This window comes from Notolepis coatsorum (genome assembly GCF_963971535.1).
Source record: "Notolepis coatsorum genome assembly, chromosome: 5".
Taxonomy (NCBI): Eukaryota; Metazoa; Chordata; class Actinopteri; order Aulopiformes; family Paralepididae; genus Notolepis; species Notolepis coatsorum.
The window spans coordinates 149,208,949-149,230,347 of NC_140169.1; the positions used below are offsets into that span (position 1 = coordinate 149,208,949).

Sequence of the window (21,399 nt, forward strand, 5' to 3'; positions counted from 1 at the left end):
CAGCGATATATTAGATGTGAATATACCGTTTAATCATACTCTCGGTCTCTTCAACTCGCGACTAATGTCCCGTTTAATGTACTTTCCGCGACTGATGTCCCGTTTTGATGTACATTCACGTACTCCCGGGGCATCGCGTAATCATGTACTACTAGGACATCGCGTGATCATCTTCCCGCTATCTGTATGATCAATTGGTTAATTTAATCCAAATACATCGTTTTCAGGAATGGAAGAGATTGTGGGCTTAGTTTGAGGTTGAAACAATGAATATTATGATGCTACTCTGGTAATTTCTAATTATGATTCCATCAGCTTCTCGGTCCTAACTTCCCGCCTCTTTGCAAAGGAATCACAGAACGTTTTTAACAGAGTAGCGTTTTCAAGGATATCACATCTAATAAGCCCACGTTTCTTGCCTTGTTGCCTATATTTTAGTCTGCATCAGCTAGACTTGGGTTAGCAATCCAACAACCTTATTTTGTGTGCCTTAGCTTTTGGTCGGCTCCAACTCGACCTGGAATAGCACTTCAACCTTTGTGCCTAAACTTTTGGGAATAGCACATATAACCCATCCTCTCAGAACTGCCTGATAAGGACCCAGGTGCACGCGCACCCTGGTAACGATTCTCAATACAGATCAGATATATTAATGCACATTATTCTTACTCAGCCATGATCTCAATATTTGACAACATTCTGTAATATTCACCTGGCACAGAGAAAAGCGGGAAGGTTTTAATTCATTGCCATACATTTTTGGTCGACCATCTATTATACTCACTTTTCTCTGTATAGCTGAAACAATACAGCACGCCGGTAGGACGCAAGAAGTCCGTCACAAGTTCGTAGACGCCAATTGTGGGATATTTGTGGATATCCTGATGAAGAATGTTCTCAGTCAACCGAGGTTTGGATAATAACAAAGGTTTATTAACCAAACAGATAGTAAGTACATAGAGAGAATGGCTGAGGGCTTCCCCCAGGTGATCAGCTGAAATGACCCAGGTAAAAGACCTCGATTGTGGTCGGGAGGAGCCCTATATAGTTCAACAAGGGGGGGGGGGTGTGGTCCCATTTGATAGGTCAATTGGGGGGGGGGGTACAGGTTTGGGAAGAAAGGGGAGGGGAATGTATTTACACAGAGAGGGGGGGGGGCACAGGTAAGGGGGACACAGGGGAGGGGAATATATTTACATGAGGACATTATATTATACCACAGATGAGGACACAGAGAGACAGAGAGAACAGACAGAACAACACCAAGGCAGACAGCTGGAGGGATGAGGACACAGAGAAACAGAGAGAACAGACAGAACAACACCAAGGCAGACAGCTGGATGGATGAGGACACAGAGAAACAGAGAGAACAGACAGAACAACACCAAGGCAGACAGCTGGAGGGATGAGGACACAGAGAAACAGACAGAACAACACCAAGGCAGACAGCTGGAGGGATGAGGACACAGAGAAACAACAGCTCAGACAGAACAACACCAAGGCAGACAGCTGGAGGGATGAGAACACAGAGAGACAACAGCTCAGACAGAACAACACCAAGGCAGACAGCAGGAGGGATGAGGACACAGAGAAACAGACAGAACAGACAGAACAACACCAAGGCAGACAGCTGGAGGGATGAGGACACAGAGAAACAGAAGCGTAGACAGAACAACACCAAGGCAGACAGCAGGAGGGATGAGGACACAGAGAAACAGAGAAACAGCAGCGTAGACAGAACAACACCAAGGCAGACAGCTGGCTGGAACACGAACAAGGAGCGTACGCATCAGAGACAAACAGGGAAACCTGGAACAACCGGTGCACTGGAGGGAACACTTTGAGGAAGTCCTACAGTAAACACATCCCCCCCCCCCCCAAAAAAATATATTGAGCCTGCGAAAAAGGTTGGGCAGGGCACCAGGAACTGCGGAGAGCAGACATCGGTACCACCGCTGATGCCCGACATGGCCTCCGGGATGAGAACTAGGGATGGAGATTATTCATTTTGTATCGATATCGATATCATTTCTGAGACTGCTTAACAATCAGGGAACAAACTTAACTTTTTGACTTACCAGCCATTTGGCTAGTAGATTTAAAAAATGTATTACCAGCCAAAAATGATAAATAGCTTTTTAGTATATCGCCATGTGTTATTATTACTATATAATACTCTCATATGCTATTTTCAATTAATATCATAAACAACATACAGTAAGGACTATTAGCATAATTTTGAGTGGACTGAGGGAATGAGTCAGCGTTAATAGTTTTAAATGCAAATAATTTATTGAAACATAGAAGTGGGGTCGGGACCCAGATAGCAAAAGGTGTTAATTCAATGTTGATTTATGGTCACAATGCTTGATTTTTGGTTAAGGTCGACGATTGATGTTGAATCACCCATTAACCGCTAAAGCAATTGACTAATATTGAAAACATATCATTGAATCAATATTGTTTTGTGGTTGCATTTTAATGATTGAAATGCCAATATCAATAAATGTTGAATCAATGTACGCTGCTCAACGTATGCTGTCGTCATTGTCTCATCACCCAGACTGCACTGCACTTGTGTGCTGCCCCGCCTCCCAGAATGCACCTGTGCGGCAGCTTCCTGGCTGCTACCTCATGTCTCTCTGCATCGTTAAGACTGGTGAGTACTGCATGGCAATAATGTCGATTATGTTGTATGTTGTATGTATGCTTTCGATTGCAAACGCCAGCGGAGTAGTGCCGTGTTCGTTTTTACATGGTAGAGAATATTATATTAACCGTTATTCATGCCTGCTAGCTGAAGCTAATTTAGCTAGTAGCGTTAGCAGTTAGCTATGATGAATGTTTCTTGATTTTGGTATAGTGATCCACCTGTTGCATATACTGTTATACATTTTATGTAGGCTAACGTCAGTAACGTTTCAAAATGTGGCTTATGATGTATTCTTTAACAGGATACACTGGCACAATCAGTTAGCTTAGCATTGCTGCTACCTTGCTTGCTAAAAAGTCATGGTAAACCAACATGGCAGGGTGCAGGCATACAGGCCGGGCCTGTCTCTCTCCCTCCCTCCCTAATGTGTTTGTGCTTAAAACAGTGAATGATGACCGCATGTTCTCAGAGCATTTTCAGAGCACTGTTAAACTGTTAAATGGTCATTTTAAAACTAATATAAGAAATTAATGTATATAGTGGTATATTTATGAGGGAAAACAAATATTTGCAACAACTTTTAACATTTATACAGGTAGGTTATTGATAACTAATTCTGCTATGAGTGTCATATTATAATCAATCAAAGCGAGGAACATAGAACCCGGGGAACATAGGACCGGGGGAACATAGGGATGATCCCCTGGTGGGTATCCACTTGCATTCATTGTGCTACAGTAAGCTAGGCTAGCTGGTTTGTATCCACTTGCATTCATTGTGCTACAGTAAGCTAGGCTAGCTGGCCTGTTCTGTTTCCATTCATTGTGCTAAGCTAGGCTAGCTGGTTTGTATCCACTTGCATTCATTGTGCTACAGTAAGCTAGGCTAGCTGGTCTGTATCTGCTTCCATTCATTGTGCTAAGCTAGGCTAGCTGGCCTGTTCTGTTTCCATTCATTGTGCTAAGCTAGGCTAGCTGGTCTGTACCTGCTTCCATTCATTGTGCTAAGCTAGGCTAGCTTGCCTGTTCTGTTTCCATTCATTGCGCTAAGCTAGGCTAGCTTTCAGCAGGATATCTTTCTACTGAATGCACAGAGAGGAAACTGGTATCTATCTTCTTGTCTGACTCTGGAGAAGACGATAAGATAATTTCCCATAATGTTGGCGCATTCTACTTTAAACACTCACTTTTAACATTCACTTTAGACACTTTAAAAAATGTTTAACAGTCCATCATATAATATCTATGTATTACTAAACTATACTATATTTTGTATCCAGGTGACAGCCACTGGCCCACTATCGCCCCAGACCATTGCAATGGTTCCAGACAGTCTCCCATCGACATCGTGTCGGCTAATGCCACCGAGGACTCTGCCCTCACTGCCTTCTCCTTCGTCAACTACGGCAACACCTCTGCCCTGTACGAGAGCGAGAACACCGGCAAGACAGGTGAGCAATGATAGGGACCCTGTATTGAGAAAGGATAGGGACCCTGTATTGGGAAAGGATAGGGACCCTGTATTGAGAAAGGATAGGGACCCTGTATTGAGAAAGGATAGGGACCCTGTATTGGGAAAGGATAGGGACCCTGTATTGAGAAAGGATAGGGACCTGTATTGATAAACTATAGGGAACATGTATTGATAAACGATAGTATTCAGTCACATAAAGAGGAACAAAAATAAACAGGATGATTAGTAGTCATTTAGAACAACGCCACCAGACTGTTTGTAAAGAGTTTCTAGTTTGAGGAGAAACAGGATTCCTTTCACTCGAGTCTCCAGTCAGTCTGGGTGTAGTTTGTGTTCAGTGCATCACCTCCATCCCAACAAGAAGACCCCCTGGAGACCCCTGTCCTAGAGGACCTCTCTCCCAGTCCAGACCCCTGTCCAGGACCTCTCTCCCAGTCCAGACCCCTGACCTAGAGGACCTCTCTCCCAGTCCAGACCCCTGACCTAGAGGACCTCTCTCCCAGTCCAGACCCCTGACCTAGACTAGAGGACCTCTCTCCCAGTCCAGACCCCTGACCTAGAGGACCTCTCTCCCAGTCCAGACCCCTGACCTAGAGGACCTCTCTCCCAGTCCAGACCCCTGACCTAGAGGACCTCTCTCCCAGTCCAGACCCCTGACCTAGAGGCCCTCTCTCCCAGTCCAGACCCCTGACCTAGACTAGAGGACCTCTCTCCCAGTCCAGACCCCTGACCTAGGGGTGGTTAAGGACGGGGACATGTAGGCCTAATGTATGGAGATGTTTTTCATCCACATGCTCTTGTACAACCCCATCATGTCTGACTCTGTGTGCATGTTATGCTTGTTCAGTTTATTATTCAACGTTTTGTGCCCTGGCTTTCTGGAATAACTTCTTTTTTTGTATGCAAGAATGTGCTTTAAAACTCAATGCATTATTCTGTGTTTTGGATTATTAAAGCTGCAGTAGGCAACTTCGGAGAAGTTTAGCAAATAGCAGTTATAAATAGAGGACAGTTTAGCAGTTATGAATAGAGGACAGTTTAGCAGTTATGAATAGAGGGCAGTTATGAATAGAGGGACAGTTTAGTTAGACGAATTGTGCACCATGACAATTCGACGAAAGGTCATAAGCCAGGATTTGAACCCGTAGCGTCGCGGTACGTAGCTGAACCCACCCTCTGTTTGTTTGTCTTCCAGTCAAAGTGACTCTGAGGAGTGGCGTGCAGGTGTCCGGGGGGGGTCTGTCCGAGGCCTACGACAGCCTACAGTTCCACCTGCACTGGGGCAACGGCTCTGAGGTGAAGGGGTCCGAGCACACGGTGAACGGCAAGCGCTACGCCATGGAGGTACGGGTTCGACTAGGGATCAGACTGGGGGCTAGATCCACAAAGAATGTATTGCACGGTGCTAATTGCACCCTTACTTACAATTCATTATGAATTCAAAATGGGGGACCCTGATGTAAACAAGACGAAAGTCTTTCTCTGGTCTGCATCCCCTTAACAATTGTGTGTATTGAGCCGTACTGTATTGTACCCATTCTGCAATCTGTTAATAAAATGTTCAATCAATCAATCACCTGCACTGTGATTGATTGAATGACATTTGTACTGTACTTTACTGTACATATAAAACCATTGAAACAATAGAAAAAAGATGCAGGTGCGTTGAAAAAGGAGTCCAAAGAAGTGGGCGCAGGCGAGCGTTTTGAGCCCCAGATGTTCATTAACCCCCGCATGGCTTCCCCTCAGATGCACATCGTGAACCTCAAGTCGTCCTACGGCGGGAACACGTCGCTGGGCGTCGCCGACCCCGCCGGGCTGGCTGCCTTCGGCTTCTTCAACGAGGTGAGGATGTGTGTGTGTGTGTGTTTGGGCGTTCGAACGTTCGGACCTTCGTTCATTACGTTGGCATTCAAATTCTAAATCAACATTAGAAAATCTTAATTTTTAATTAAAAAAATAAATCTATTATTTTTAATTGTTTATGTCTATTCATTCTGTTTAAACCAATGGGGTTTTTCTTCACAGTTGCAGATAGAGATTAGGCTACACTAATATTATAGTATTAAAAACTGATGAATTATATTCATTAAAGAAAGTTGATTTAATAAAAGAAAAAGACTCACTTTATTCAAATTGAGGATTTAGTTTGAGGATATTTATATATATAAAAAAAGAAAAAAAAATTTTAAGATTTTTTTTTTATTAAAAACGTAGGATCAAATGTCCGTTTGAAAAACCCTGACGAAGTTCGAATCCCAAAAACAGGCTTCGGGGACAGCTTTAGTGTGTGTGTGTGTGTGTGTGTGTGTGTGAGAGAACAGGGTACAATAGACTCGAGCGCTAAACCATGACTGCGTTTTGACAGGAAATGTCTGGAAATGCGACTAACTCACCTGCCAGTTGAAACGCCTTGACCTCCCACCTGAGCAACGTCATGCTGAAAGGTAAGAGGATGTTTCGATATGTGTTGCCTTGTCCAACGAGAGTTAAATCATCTCCTATCAGGCTGTCTGGCTGCAGGTTCAACAAGTTAAATCATCTCCTATCAGTCTGGCTGCAGGTTCAACAAGTTAAATCATCTCCTATCAGTCTGCCTGTAGGTTCATATAAAACCATTGAAACAATAGAAAAAAGATGCAGGTGCGTTGAAAAAGGAGTCCAAAGAAGTGGGCGCAGGCGAGCGTTTTGAGCCCCAGATGTTCATTAACCCCCGCATGGCTTCCCCTCAGATGCACATCGTGAACCTCAAGTCGTCCTACGGCGGGAACACGTCGCTGGGCGTCGCCGACCCCGCCGGGCTGGCTGCCTTCGGCTTCTTCAACGAGGTGAGGATGTGTGTGTGTGTTTGGGCGTTCGAACGTTTGGACCTTCGTTCATTACGTTGGCATTCAAATTCTAAATCAACATTAGAAAATTTTCATTTTTAATTAAAAAAATAAATCTATTATTTTTAATTGTTTATGTCTATTCATTCTGTTTAAACCAATGGGGTTTTTCTTCACAATTGCAGATAGAGATTAGGCTACACTAATATTATAGTATTAAAAACTGATGAATTATATTCATTAAAGAAAGTTGATTTAATAAAAGAAAAAGACTCACTTTATTCAAATTGAGGATTTAGTTTGAGGATATTTATATATATAAAAAAAGAAATACATTTTTTTTTAAAGATTTTTTTTTTATAAAAAACGTAGGATCAAATGTCCGTTTGAAAAACCCTGACGAAGTTCGAATCCCAAAAACAGGCTTCGGGGACAGCTTTAGTGTGTGTGTGTGTGTGTGTGTGTGTGTGTGTGTGTGTGTGTGTGTGTGTGTGTGTGTGTGTGTGTGTGTGAGAGAACAGGGTACAATAGATTCGAGCGCTAAACCATGACTGCGTTTTGACAGGAAATGTCTGGAAATGCGACTAACTCACCTGCCAGTTGGAACGCCTTGACCTCCCACCTGAGCAACGTCATGCTGAAAGGTAAGAGGATGTTTCGATATGTGTTGCCTTGTCCAACGAGAGTTAAATCATCTCCTATCAGGCTGTCTGGCTGCAGGTTCAACAAGTTAAATCATCTCCTATCAGTCTGGCTGCAGGTTCAACAAGTTAAATCATCTCCTATCAGTCTGCCTGTAGGTTCATATAAAACCATTGAAACAATAGAAAAAAGATGCAGGTGCGTTGAAAAAGGACTCCAAAGAAGTGGGCGCAGGCGAGCGTTTTGAGCCCCAGATGTTCATTAACCCCTGCATGGCTTCCCCTCAGATGCACATCGTGAACCTCAAGTCGTCCTACGGCGGGAACACGTCGCTGGGCGTCGCCGACCCCGCCGGGCTGGCTGCCTTCGGCTTCTTCAACGAGGTGAGGATGTGTGTGTGTGTGTGTTTGGGCGTTCGAACGTTCGGACCTTCGTTCATTACGTTGGCATTCAAATTCTAAATCAACATTAGAAAATTTTAATTTTTAATTAAAAAAATAAATCTATTATTTTTAATTGTTTATGTCTATTCATTCTGTTTAAACCAATGGGGTTTTTCTTCACAGTTGCAGATAGAGATTAGGCTACACTAATATTATAGTATTAAAAACTGATGAATTATATTCATTAAAGAAAGTTGATTTAATAAAAGAAAAAGACTTGTTGTTACTTGTTACTGTAGACCTACAGAGTGAGTAATTGAGTGATTAAAAAAAATCGCACTCGTGTGAAGTGAGGGGTGCTCTTATCATCGTACATCATCTCACCTCTCTTCCTCACTTTTTTATTTTTTTGTCTATCAGCTGCTGCTCGACAGTTTGACCCCAAGCTGACCGACCAGGACTACAGCGAAACTGTCAAGAAGTGGCTTCGTTATGCGCCAGACCGGGAGGGAGGCATCTCAAGGAACCGAAGTGACCCAAACTTAAGTCAAGCGAACCAGAGTCAAACTTAGGGTACCCCAGCACAGCACACACTGTTTCCCTGGTTCATACAGTACAAGGAATTACCCTCATGGACACTGTTCTTCCATGGATGGCATCTACTTGAATGACTGGCTGCTTCAGCCTGTTCTTGGAACCGAAGTGACCCAAACTTAATTGTCAAGCGAACCAGAGTCAAACTTAGGGTACCCCAGCACACTGTTTCCCTGGTTCATACAGTACAAGGAATTACCCTCATGGACACTGTTCTTCCATGGACGGCATCTACTTGAATGACTTGCTGCTTCAGCCTGTTCTTGCAGTGTTTTTTTTTTTTTTTTTTTTTTTTTTAACCTTTATTTACCCAGGGTAGGTTCGCTGAGCACGGATGCTCTTTTTCAGCTACGCCCTGCTTCACATTCACAGAGTTCCATTCACACCTGGGAGCTGCCCAGGCCTAACAAAATTAATAGTTGGTTTCAGGTTGCCGACCGACCCTGCCAATTTAGGTGCGACCCAATATATTTTATGAGTTTTTAGGAAAAAATTATTATTTTATTTATTTTTTTAATAAAGTTTCATAGAAATCTTAGTCAAACATTTAGTATTATGGATATTAAACATGCTGGCAGAGTACATGCATCCATGTTGTTGTGAACATTTTAATTAAATAAAGAAATTCCCTATCCATAGTCGCCGTGGGAAAGAATACAATTAAAAAATTAAATAAAATAAATTCCCTACCTACCCATGGCCAAACTGACAACCAACCTGAAACCAACTATTAATTTTGTTAGGCCCCAGTACAACCACAGTCTGACACTGTTGGCCACTGAGCAACTCCACTGGAGCAGTTGGGGGTTTAGTGCCTTGCTCAAGGGCACTTCAGCGGTTGGTGTTAAGGGTATGGGAGAGAGTTATATGGGAGAGAGTTATAGAAACATTAGGGGTGTAACGGTACACAAAATCCACGGTTCGGTACGTACCTCGGTTTTGAAGACACGGTTCGGTATTATTTTCGGTACAGTGGGGGGGGGGGGGGGGGGGGGGAATCCAAAAAAAATTGCTTTTCATTTATCTATTTATTTAACTGTATTAAACAATATAAAACGAATTGGCCATAATTGACTGAGCAAACTAATGCTTACTGCTGTAACCTACTAATAACACTTAAGTAAATCTGAAGATTATTATATAGCAGATGCCTTGGAGGATAAGTCGTGGACAACTGTAGATCATCTAAGCTCCACTGTGTTTAAATTCAAATCCTATGCCATTGTTTATATTTAACCCTTGTGTCTGAAAACTAAAGTATTATACTCTTATTAGGGGACTAAATTGAAAAACTCCATAAAAAGATTATGTTGAAATAATTTCCCACTTTCTTTTCCATAAATATTTTATTCAACTTCAGCCCTGATCATAACCATTTTTTATATTATTTTTGTAATGAAATACTCCCACTTTTCTGAAAAGAGTTGTTAAATATGACAAAAAAAAGAATATGTGGTGGTTATGATCGGGCTGAAGTGGAATAAACAATTTATGAAGAGTAAAAAAAAAATACAAGATAATTAAAAGATTATGCCACATATTATGTTGGCTCATCACTGCAAAGTTATCAAACAAATACGAATCTGATCAGACACAAGGGTTAAGTTGTTGTTCCCTTTCTAATTTCCTCAAACATCTAGTCTAGTTAATGTGATCAATATTATTTGACAATTGATGCTTTTTGTTGGACATTTCAGTCAGTAGTGAGCTCATACTTTGAGCTCATAAATTTATAGTTAAAATGATTGCAATCTTGTCTTCGTTGTGCATGAATGCGTGTGCTCACCACACACAATATGTGTGTCACTATTCTGGCAGTGGCTATATTGTTAATGAAAGCCTGTTATAAGGTCTGTTATTTGTTTTTTGTAAAAAGTTTTAGTCACTGGAAGTTCTGATACCCTAGAAAAAAATAAATTTTCATATTAAAGCCATGTTGTCATTTTTGTTCACACATTTTTGGAAATATGGTCATATAAGAATTTTATTATTATTTATTTAACAATAGTGTGTTTAACAGCAGGAAAAAAACATGTAATGTTATGATGTATACATATCAGCAGCAATATTTTAATGTAAAATGTACATTAATCAGTATTGATTCCTTAACTTTACAAGTTACAAGTAGATGTACAAGTTACAAATGTACAAGTAGAGTACCATTTAGATTATGGTTGAATAAACATTGATGTCTAACATTGATTCAATATAAAATCAACTAAAATGTGCATGTAGATTACCATTTAGATTATGGTTGAATAAACATTGATGTCTAACATTGATTCAATATAAAATCAACTAAAATGTGCATGTAGATTACTATTTAGATGATGGTTGAATCAACATTGATATAGTATCAGCTATGGTTGACACCAACGTTAGGGTCATAGACAACGATCTATATAATTTAGATGTCAGGCTTCAACATAGATTAAATATTTCTGCTGAACCCTATTTCAACGTTGATTCACTCATTTTTTGCTATCTGGGGACACACACACACACACACACACACACACTGTTTCAACTCACCACCCCCGCATCATATTGTAGTCTGTCTTCAAACTTCCACTCCTCTCGAAACTTTTTTATATTTGAATATCAACATTATCTGTCCATCCTCAGTAATCCTCAGTTTACTATAATATACTCCTGTCCTGAGTCCTGACTAGTGACTTCATCGTCTTTCCAAACGCACGCACGCACACACACAGGGAAGGGGAGAGTGCCCCCCCATTTCCCTTTCCCCAGTCCACACTGTGTCTGCTGTTCTCTATGGCTCTGCGCCTCTGCCTCTGATCAGGATTAGCTTGTTAGCTTACGCTAACGTTGTAGTGATTGTAATGGTACATAAACGTTAATTTCGGGCGATGTGGGCATAAAGGAATGGCGACGGTGCAAAGCATGTAGATGCATTTGACCCGTTGTGAGAAGAAAAAAAACACCACAGACTTATTTCGGGTCGTGTAGGCGCACTGCTGTGTAGCGCTGCTCTGCTTTCACAAGCACGGACTGGGCGGATATCATATGACTTGCGGAGTTGCTACAGGGTTTTTCAAAATAAGAGTATCATATGAACCGAACGTTGCTAGCTGCCGGAGCGATAGATATTATGACTGGAGCTGCGCTTGGGGCGGAAATGAGACCCGCACAGGATTTTCTAAATAAGAGTATCGATATGAACTACACGGCAGGTGGCGGGCAGACCTCTCACCCCTGGCTGTCGCACTAGAATACGTCATCACAACAATGTGGAGCCGGAGATTAAAGGAGCACATACACATGATGTATTGGCAAAATTATTGTCAGATGTTAACAAAGAATTCAAGGTTGTGTGTACAGTAACAGACAACGCTTCAAATTGTAGAATAGCTCGCAGCAACGTATTGAAAAAGGAACTATAAACGAGTTCATTTTTTAAACCATTAACGTTAGGTTATGACTATAACCAAGTTCTGTCAACACTTAGTGAACGCTCAGCGTTCATTGCTTATATCTCGCTTCAGCATATATACACTGAATAATTCCACAATGTACCTTTAAATTCCAGCATTCATCTGGCCACACCCCCATCCGCTTACCTATATAAGCAGGGGTGGTGCCACACACTCATCTCCTTCCCAACAAATTTCATCACAATGAATGAATGAAAAATCAAGGGCCTGCAGCGTCGTCTAAACGGTGAGCGTTCACTAAGTGTTGACAGAACTTGGTTATAGTCATAACCTAACGTTCTGTTCCACACTAGCTCACGCTCAGCGTTCATTGCATAATAGGAGCTGAGCGGGAGCTAGAAGCTTGACAAATGTACCCTGCTGAGGCCCCCCACAACCATCAGACCAGGGAGGGCCGAGCCCCCCCGACCCACCCTAATGGAGGGCACCCCCCCTAATGGTGGCTTCACGGGAGGGCGACGGACCCGACCGTGCGAAGAGGCACTCAAGCAACTCAACGCACAGGGTGAGCAGACCGTGGCTTGACCCCACGACTACACACACGCACAACCCGCATGCCACCCGGGAACGAACGGAGGGAAACAACCTCGTTACTGCCCCCAGAATCACGGGGTCAAGGGCAAACCCAACCCCGTGGCAAGGCCGTAGCAGCGGAGCGCGAAGGAAGACCCAGACCCACCAAAAGGACTGGACTACCTGGAACGGGGGCCCGGAGAAGTCCATGATGCCAGCATCAAGACCCCACCAGGTGGGCACATAGTGCCGCGCCCCCCACATCGCCAGCGTATTCGGACAAAAGCCCCTCAGCCGAGCGGGCCCTGTCCCCCCAATAGTACACCGCCTGGCACACTGACCCTGCAACAGGCAGTCAGCATGGCCGTAAGCACACAAAAAAGGTTAACCAACGGAAGCAGGCAGCGCACCGGGGAAAAACCAGGCAACAGGCTATTAACCCTAGCCTGGAGACTGCGGACGAGACAGGCGCCAGAGGGGACAGCTGAACACAGCCGCCCCGGCGGAAGGAGCGGAAGCTGGCGGCGTTGCATGACCAAGCCTCCATTTAAAAACCCCCACCCAGAGGGGTTGAGGCAGAGAAGGCTGACACGATTGGCAGACGTCATGAACGTGCAGGGGCACCCTCAACCGGTGAACCCGAGAGTTGACACTGCTCCAACACACCAGGGAATCAACCACCTTGGCGTTACCCAATGCGATGGTTGTTCCTATAACCCCTCAAGAAAAAACTCCAAAACACACCTGCGGGTATACACCGGCTATACCGCAGTACAAGTGTTTCAGTTTTCAAAAAAGGGTTAACCCAGGCCTACGGGTCGACGAAACATTACCTCGGACCGGGCCTGTCGATACGGGAAGCACAGGGTCACCAGAGGAGGTCAAAGACCACCCCAACAGGCCCCTTTTCGCCATGCGTGAGAGAGGAGCGAAAAAGAATGGAGAACCAGCCCCTAAGCACACCGTACTTGGTATTCCCAGGCGGTCTCCCAACCAAGTACTAACCAGGACCAACCTGTGTAGCGGCCGAGATCCGACGAGATCGAGCGTGTACAGGCTGGCATGGCCGTAAGCCATTACGACAGTGCTGAGTAAAAACGTACCCAACCAGGGTCTCCGTAGCGCTTAACCCTGTGACACCCGGACCGACCTGGCATTTTTCCCCCTGAAAAAAGCCCAAGTCCCTCAGGGTACCAGAACAGCAGATCTGCATCCCCGGCGGACAACGGGTTCAACTGATCCGGACCAGCGTGACCAGAACCAGTCCCGTGCCCTAACCACGCCGACATGCCTACTCCAGGAGAAAAGGCAGATATGCGTGTCGATCTTAACATGAAAAGAAGGCGCCACCCAGACGTTCGGGCGAACCGCGCCTGGTGGCCCACCCCAAGGGCGTGAGACCCCTCTACATATGTTCAGATCCATTCCGTCATCATCCCCCAGACATGAACGAGAATCCGTCGATAACCAACCCAGGTCGTGGGATGTGGTCGTCGGAAGAGGAAAAACCCCCATCTCAGTTGCTTTATAAAAACGCCGTTTTAACCACAAGCAACCAAGGCGTGCCAGTCAGTCGCCTGTTTACAGCGAGCTAGCACTATACGTGCGTCGGGACACACCCCCATCAATGAACAGGCTATTTAGACCTGTCATTGAATCCCCAAGGCGCCCAGGGGAACGACAAGAGGGGTGTGACACTTCCTAACTCCAACACTTTTTGAATAGAAAAGAAGGAAGCATCAACAGTATGTATCCCAGTCTACACAGCCGGGGGTAAATTTTTTTCACATTTTTACATCCCACCACCCTCCCATAGGAAGGAGACGGGGATCCCCAGAGAGACTTCCCACGCGAGCTGTACAGATTGAAAAGAATATATTGCACCTTGAGCCATGTAAAAAATTGGTTTTAGGGCTCTCCGGGGAAGAGGCACTGAACCCATACACACTCAATAATCGAATTGAATCGAATACATATACAATAGAATAGGACACCTTCTAGAGGGTCCACTCACTTTGACAATCTGAGGAGGAAGGCTCTGTACTCTGATGGAGGCTCCCTCACATGGAAGGAGGAGTCCGAAATCACAGAAGGCCCGAATAGGCGCTTGGTGAGGAGGAGCCCTGACCACCCCCCTGAAACAGATCCATCACCATGGACCTGAACAGCACACGGAAGTCCTACCAACAGAGACGCGCACGGTGACGTACTCTATGGCGGGGGAATTTCTGCGGTGCACACGCCCAATATTCCAGGCCGTGGTACCAGGAAACTCCCTCCCCCCCCCCCCCCCCCCGTAACGTGCCAAACCGCAACGTGACGGCAACCTTGAAGGACAGGGGGTGTACCCCTAACCGACAGAAACAAGGGGGAGAGGAAAGGTTACCAGTTCACCCCTTTACGACCCCACACCCATGATACGATGTAATGACAAAAAGAGAATATGACACAGTCATAGTCAGCTCTATGAAGCGTTTTACAGCTCCACACAGCGCATGAGCTAACCTGCTATCTGATTTTTACTAAGGAAAAAACACAGAATAGAGAGGGCTCTAAGAGCCCCGGTCCAACATACACATGTGCTTCTGTGGCCAGTCCAACCCAGTTGTAGGTCACATGACACACACAACCCATCATCACCTACAAAAAATGGCAAAAACACTCTACAGAGGAACGCCGTTTTTCATAATGAGAGAATACATAATTCTCGATTAGTATCGGCCACAGGCCTTGCTAAGCACACACGACAGCGACCAAACAATCTTTTCTTTTAGGAAAATAAAGTTTCTCCAGCAGTTTTAGCACAACCTCAGCAATCAAGCTAAGGGTTACATCGCATCCCTACCACACAAAAGACACAATGTAGTGCAACATGTCTGATAGGAGGATGAAAAAGTCCCCAGGGAACCGGGGGGAAACACAATCCTCTTATTTTACCCTTAATACGGCCAGTTAAAACAGGAAAACCTGTTAATATGTGAACACTGTTCATTGTCATCACAGGCTGAGAAAAGAACATTCTTTTACTCATTTGTCACCAAGCATAGCTTCATAGGTTAGTTACCTTAGTTGTGAGTACACGGTACATATAAACACACATGATGTTTCTCACACAACAACCAGATCATTTTCACATCTGTAACAACCCGATTTGCACGGAGAAGCTGCCAGTGACAAAGACAGTTCACACATAACTCGCGTCGTATCCTAAATGCATTGCAGCAACACACGTTTTGGGAAAACATCGTCATTCACAAAACATTTAGAAAAGTAAAACCAGAAGACGTGTTATAAGGTCTGGTCAAACCTTGTCCTACCCGGAACGTAGATCAGCGAAGTGCAGTCACAAGACACCGTAGAAACACAGCCGCCCTGTGTCGTTCGATCCGGGCAGCGTCGCCGCTCCAACCAGTCGCTACAGTCCTCTTTGTTGACGCAATCCCCGTCCAGGCTCAGGGCAGGGTCGACGAACATCCCCTGTCAAGGATGACGTCGTAGTCAAGAGTGTAAAACATGTTACAATCAAAGCACGTACAACAGAGTAGCATTAAGCTAACGGCCGCTCCAACCGTCGGTCGCCATTACCCCTGCTCGCGAGACGCCAAGCGAACGGCGCACGCGACCAGAGGGGAGCTCACGGCGGCGCGCGAGTAGCAGAAGCTACCTCGCGCTGGCCTTGTCCGATAGCAGCAAGCTAACGTTTCCTAGTGATCACAACAGCTAGCGCCGCAGCTAACAGCTGACTGGCTAACAGTAGGCCCACCTCTGTAGGCCACGCAGTGATCCCAGCAGGCTAACGCCGCAGCTAACAGCTGACTGGCTAACCGTAAGCTAAGCAGCTATCACCTGAACTTTGTACACAATGACATAACACTCACCCAGACAGGCCGCCGTTCTGAAACTCTCCTCACTTTTTAAGCGTCAAGAGAAACAAGATGTCACACAGCTTTACAACGGTGATTTTACCAACACCCGACGGAATCAGCACAATACCAAACTGGCTTGTGTAGCTGACTTGAACATGGATCTGCCGCTATCGCACATCCATGCACATATCTCCTCGTGAAGGAATACTCTCATTCGGATATGAAAGAAGGGGCTTAACACGGGACAGAGAGATATCCACTCGTCCAGAACACAAAGGGATCACCAGTGTTAATGGTCGCGGCCCACTAGTTAAAACTACAATGGTCTTCAGACCAAGGTCTTCTGTCGCCTAGGTGGCTGAACAAAGGACCCTAGCCTGGGGCCGGTTTTCATAAACATTGTCAAGTAGCCCCCATAGCACTAACAGACAAGTGAAGCATGCCAGCGACAGTACTCACCCAACCTGAAACCCACCGCTCCTCACAACAGCGGCGCGTCTTACAGTTCAGCTGTGGCCTGAAAGGTTTCACCCCAACAAACACAGCAAGGAACTGCAGTTGAGAAGCATGCAGCGGCGTGCTCCCAATACGAAAACCGGTGGAGGGTTTTTAGAATGACCACCATCTTCCAGACACTCCAGTGACGAAGACAACATTGCCGTATTTTCTCGAAAATAGTGAGAGAGAAAATAAAGATATGATGTCAACGTATCTCCTTGTTCTTCCTTTCCTTGTAAACAATATTTTTCTCCACGTCAAGTGGGCATATGAGCAACACGTTGCTTGTGATGAAATTTGAGAAGGAGATGAGTGTGTGGCACCACCCCTGCTTATATAGGTAAGCGGATGGGGGTGTGGCCAGATGAATGCTGGCATTTAAAGGTACATTGTGGAATTATTCAGTGTATATATGCTGAAGCGAGATATATGCAATGAACGCTGAGCGTGAGCTAGTGTGGAACAGAACTTTAGTTAAACATTTTGAATGATGAACTATGAACTGAACTAGTTCATGTAGAAAGTGAACTTTCCCAACACTGAATGTAGCCAAGTCTTTGACCGCTTTGCACGTTCAGCCGTCCTGGCGAGCACCCGATTGACCAGATGACGGAACGAAGCGCACGAGGGGCGTGAGGTGATTCAAGTGAATTCAAAGAATCTATTCATTGCAGAGGGTAAATAAATATACAGTCCATCTGTGTTTGTGTACCAGTGATTTGATTTACTGTATAACAATTGTTAGATTTTTTTTAAATGTATTATTATCTGAGGGGTATTAAAAGATATATCATAATTCTCAATTGTAGGCCTTAACCCTTTCACTGCCGCACTACCAAACGCTTAACCCTTTCACTGCGACACTACACAGAATGTTAACCCTTTCACTGCCACACAACAGCAGGTTAACCCTTTCACTGCCACACAACAGCAGGTTAACCTTTTCACTGCCACACTACAGAAGGTTAACCCTTTACTATCACACTACAGACGGTTACAGAAGGTTAACCCTTTACTATCACACTCCCGGTAGTGTGATAGTAAAGGGTTAACCTTCTGTAGTGTAGCAGTGAAAGGGTTAAAAGGTATTAACAAGTCTTATATTTAATTTACACAGGTATACAGTCGTTGGGGGGGGGGGGGGGTGTAGATGGTACTGAGGCCAGCCTGCCGGGCAGAGAGAAGAGCTGTGGGCAAAGAGCTAGAGTTAAATGGCCTAGAGCAAATTAAAGGAATTAATTGGAGACTGTTAACAGGGATTTGAAAACGGTGTTAGATGGACTTAAAGGAACAGTTGCAAATAAATTAGATGGCTGACATTGTTTATGAATATGGTGCTAAATCAGATTCCTTAGCTAGTTGTCGTGACAGGCTATCGCAAATGTAGGGTGATATAGTTTTCAAATCTATCTAATCGAGGCCCATTTTCTACCTTTACAATGTTCTATCTTATGTCGAGGTGTAGCCAGTACAAACCAATGCTTTTTGTCAGACGTCCTATTTAAAGGACCAATCAGCAATCCAAAACAGACCTATATACTGATTTACAATGGGTTGTGAAAGTTCCAAAAAGCTTATTTTCCATCTACAGATAAAACTATTTAGTGAATATCTCCCATATTTATAAATGTTAAAAATATTGGGTCTATTTGGTGCAGTCTACAGTTTACAAATGGTGTGCCCGTGTTATGTTATTCATAAACCCATTCCATTCACAGTACTTGAACAAGATAGCAATTGCCAAACTCATCTGACAACGTTCTTGGCTGTAGTCTGAAACTGATAGAAACATGATAAAGGATTGCAGTATCACCACTTTCCTTGAAGGTTATTTATCTTTCTTTATCTGGGGACTGTAAATTGAGACTTTCGTCAAAGCTCTGATGCGATTACTGTTCCTTAGTCTATCTGTTCGTGAACTCCGTTCCCCCTGGGGTGGAGGGTGCAATTCCATGGCTGTGGGAGGGGGGGTTGTGCATTGATTGATTGAAAACTTTATTAACAGATTGAAGAATGGGTACAATACAGTACGGCTCAATACGCACGCATTTGGTTGTGTCTGTCTGTCTGTCTGTCTGTCTGTCTGTCTGTCTGTCTGTCTGTCTGTCTGTCTGTCTGTCTGTCTGTCTGTCTGTCTGTCTGTCTGTCTGTCTGTCTGTCTGTCTGTCTGTCTGTCTGTCTGTCTGTCTATCCAGAGCTAAATGGATGAAACTAGGCACACAGGCTAATGGCAGGCCAGGGACGTGAATAATGGAATATTTTTCAAATCAATCAACGACAAGTCTTTTATTTGAATTAATTTCCATGCATGTATATTTTGTATAAAGTTACACCTTTTGAACACAAGAAGGTGATACTACCCAGATTCACTGTTCAGGCCCCTGTTTACAACATGACAATTCCATAGTGAATTTATTGTCATTGCTATACCTATGCATTAAAAGCATGTATGGATCATTGTCCATAGAAATAAACTCACCCCACTCAAGTTTCAAGTTTCAAGTTTCTTTATTAGTTGTCATAGAGAAGTACAGAATACTTTTATATAAAATGCTTCTTTCTGTCTTGCTCCAGAGATTGTGCTAGATAAAAAAAAAAAAAACAAAAAAAACTCCTAACATGCTTCCTATGCATCATATTACCCTTCCTATGCTTCCTAACATCCTAACATGCATACTATCACCCTTCTTATGTATTCTAACATCCTTCCTATGCTTCCTAACATCCTTCCTATGCTTCCTAACACCCTTCCTATGCTTCCTAACATCCTCTCTATGCTTCCTAACATCCTTCCTATGCTTCCTATCATCCTTCCTATGCTTCCTATCATCCTTCCTATGCTTCCTAACATCCTTCCTATGCTTCCTATCATCCTTCCTATGCTTCCTATCATCCTTCCTATGCTTCCTAACATCCTTCCTATGCTTCCTATCATCCTTCCTATGCTTCCTATCATCCTTCCTATGCTTCCTATCATCCTTCCTATGCGTCCTAACATAATTCCTATGCTTCCTAACATCCTTATATCTTCAAAAGGAACATATGGACCATTTTGAAAAGGTACTGCAGGCAGATCTAACTTTGTGTCAATTGGTTGAATATACAGAAAACCTGACCACATGCTTACTGATATACAGTACAATGACTAAATGATTAAAGAAGAAGAAATCAATACCCACAGGCTAGACTAGATTGTTGCTCCATTTGTGTTTTCATTCAGCGACACGTTTACATCCCTCCCGCTATAACATTATCATTCACGCCATGGTGTTGACATTCAGCTATAATGTCCTTTCATCGTGTCTCATGCTTCACCAGCAGAATGTAATGTCACTGCTGAATCTGAAATACATAAATACAAAACTGCTCTGGGGTGAGTGAAGAAAGACAGCCTCCTCTTTCTCAGGCTGACAACCATGTATTTATGAAATTGTTATAGGTGAAATCTGTAATCCAAATGTAAACAAACATGTCCCCCTGGTATTTATAGTGCCTTGTCTCAGGCTACAAGGAGCTACAGTATGGTCCTGTATGGAGCAGTACAGTACATGTGTTAGTACAGTATGTATAGTGCCTTGTCTCAGGCTACAAGGAGCTACAGTATGGTCCTGTATGGAGCAGTACAGTACATGTGTTAGTACAGTATTTATAGTGCCTTGTCTCAGACTACAAGGAGCTACAGTGTGGTCCTGTATGGAGCAGTACAGGTGCATGTGTTAGTACAGTATAGTGCCTTGCCTCAGGCTACAAGGAGCTACAGTGTGGTCCTGTATGGAGCAGTGCATGTGTTAGTACAGTATAGTGCCTTGCCTCAGGCTACAAGGAGCTACAGTGTGGTCCTGTATGGAGCAGTACATGTGTTAGTACAGTATAGTGCCTTGCCTCAGGCTACAAGGAGCTACAGTGTGGTCCTGTATGGAGCAGTACAGGTACATGTGTTAGTACAGTATGTATAGTGCCTTGTCTCAGGCTACAAGGAGCTACAGTGTGGTCCTGTATGGAGCAGTGCATGTGTTAGTACAGTATAGTGCCTTGTCTCAGGCTACAAGGAGCTACAGTGTGGTCCTGTATGGAGCAGTGCATGTGTTAGTACAGTATAGTGCCTTGCCTCAGGCTACAAGGAGCTACAGTATGGTCCTGTATGGAGCAGTACATGTGTTAGTACAGTATAGTGCCTTGTCTCAGGCTACAAGGAGCTACAGTGTGGTCCTGTATGGAGCAGTACATGTGTTAGTACAGTATAGTGCCTTGTCTCAGGCTACAAGGAGCTACAGTGTGGTCCTGTATGGAGCAGTGCATGTGTTAGTACAGTATAGTGCCTTGCCTCAGGCTACAATGAGCTACAGTGTGGTCCTGTATGGAGCAGTACAGGTACATGTGTTAGTACAGTATAGTGCCTTGCCTCAGGCTACAAGGAGCTACAGTGTGGTCCTGTATGGAGCAGTACATGTGTTAGTACAGTATAGTGCCTTGCCTCAGGCTACAAGTAGCTAC

At 44.1% G+C, this 21,399-nt stretch overlaps 1 protein-coding gene across 1 annotated transcript; it reads left to right on the top strand.

The window, feature by feature from the left end:
• Positions 1 to 2,535: 2,535 nt before the first annotated feature.
• On the top strand, positions 2,536 to 18,659 carry LOC311228424 (carbonic anhydrase 4-like; the record flags this gene model as incomplete). Its single annotated transcript, XM_084314331.1, has 4 exons — positions 2,536 to 2,659; positions 3,933 to 4,103; positions 5,322 to 5,470; positions 18,624 to 18,659. 4 exons carry the CDS (start codon positions 2,536 to 2,538, stop codon positions 18,657 to 18,659), a joined length of 480 nt encoding a protein of 159 aa, XP_084170457.1.
• Positions 18,660 to 21,399: the final 2,740 nt, after the last annotated feature.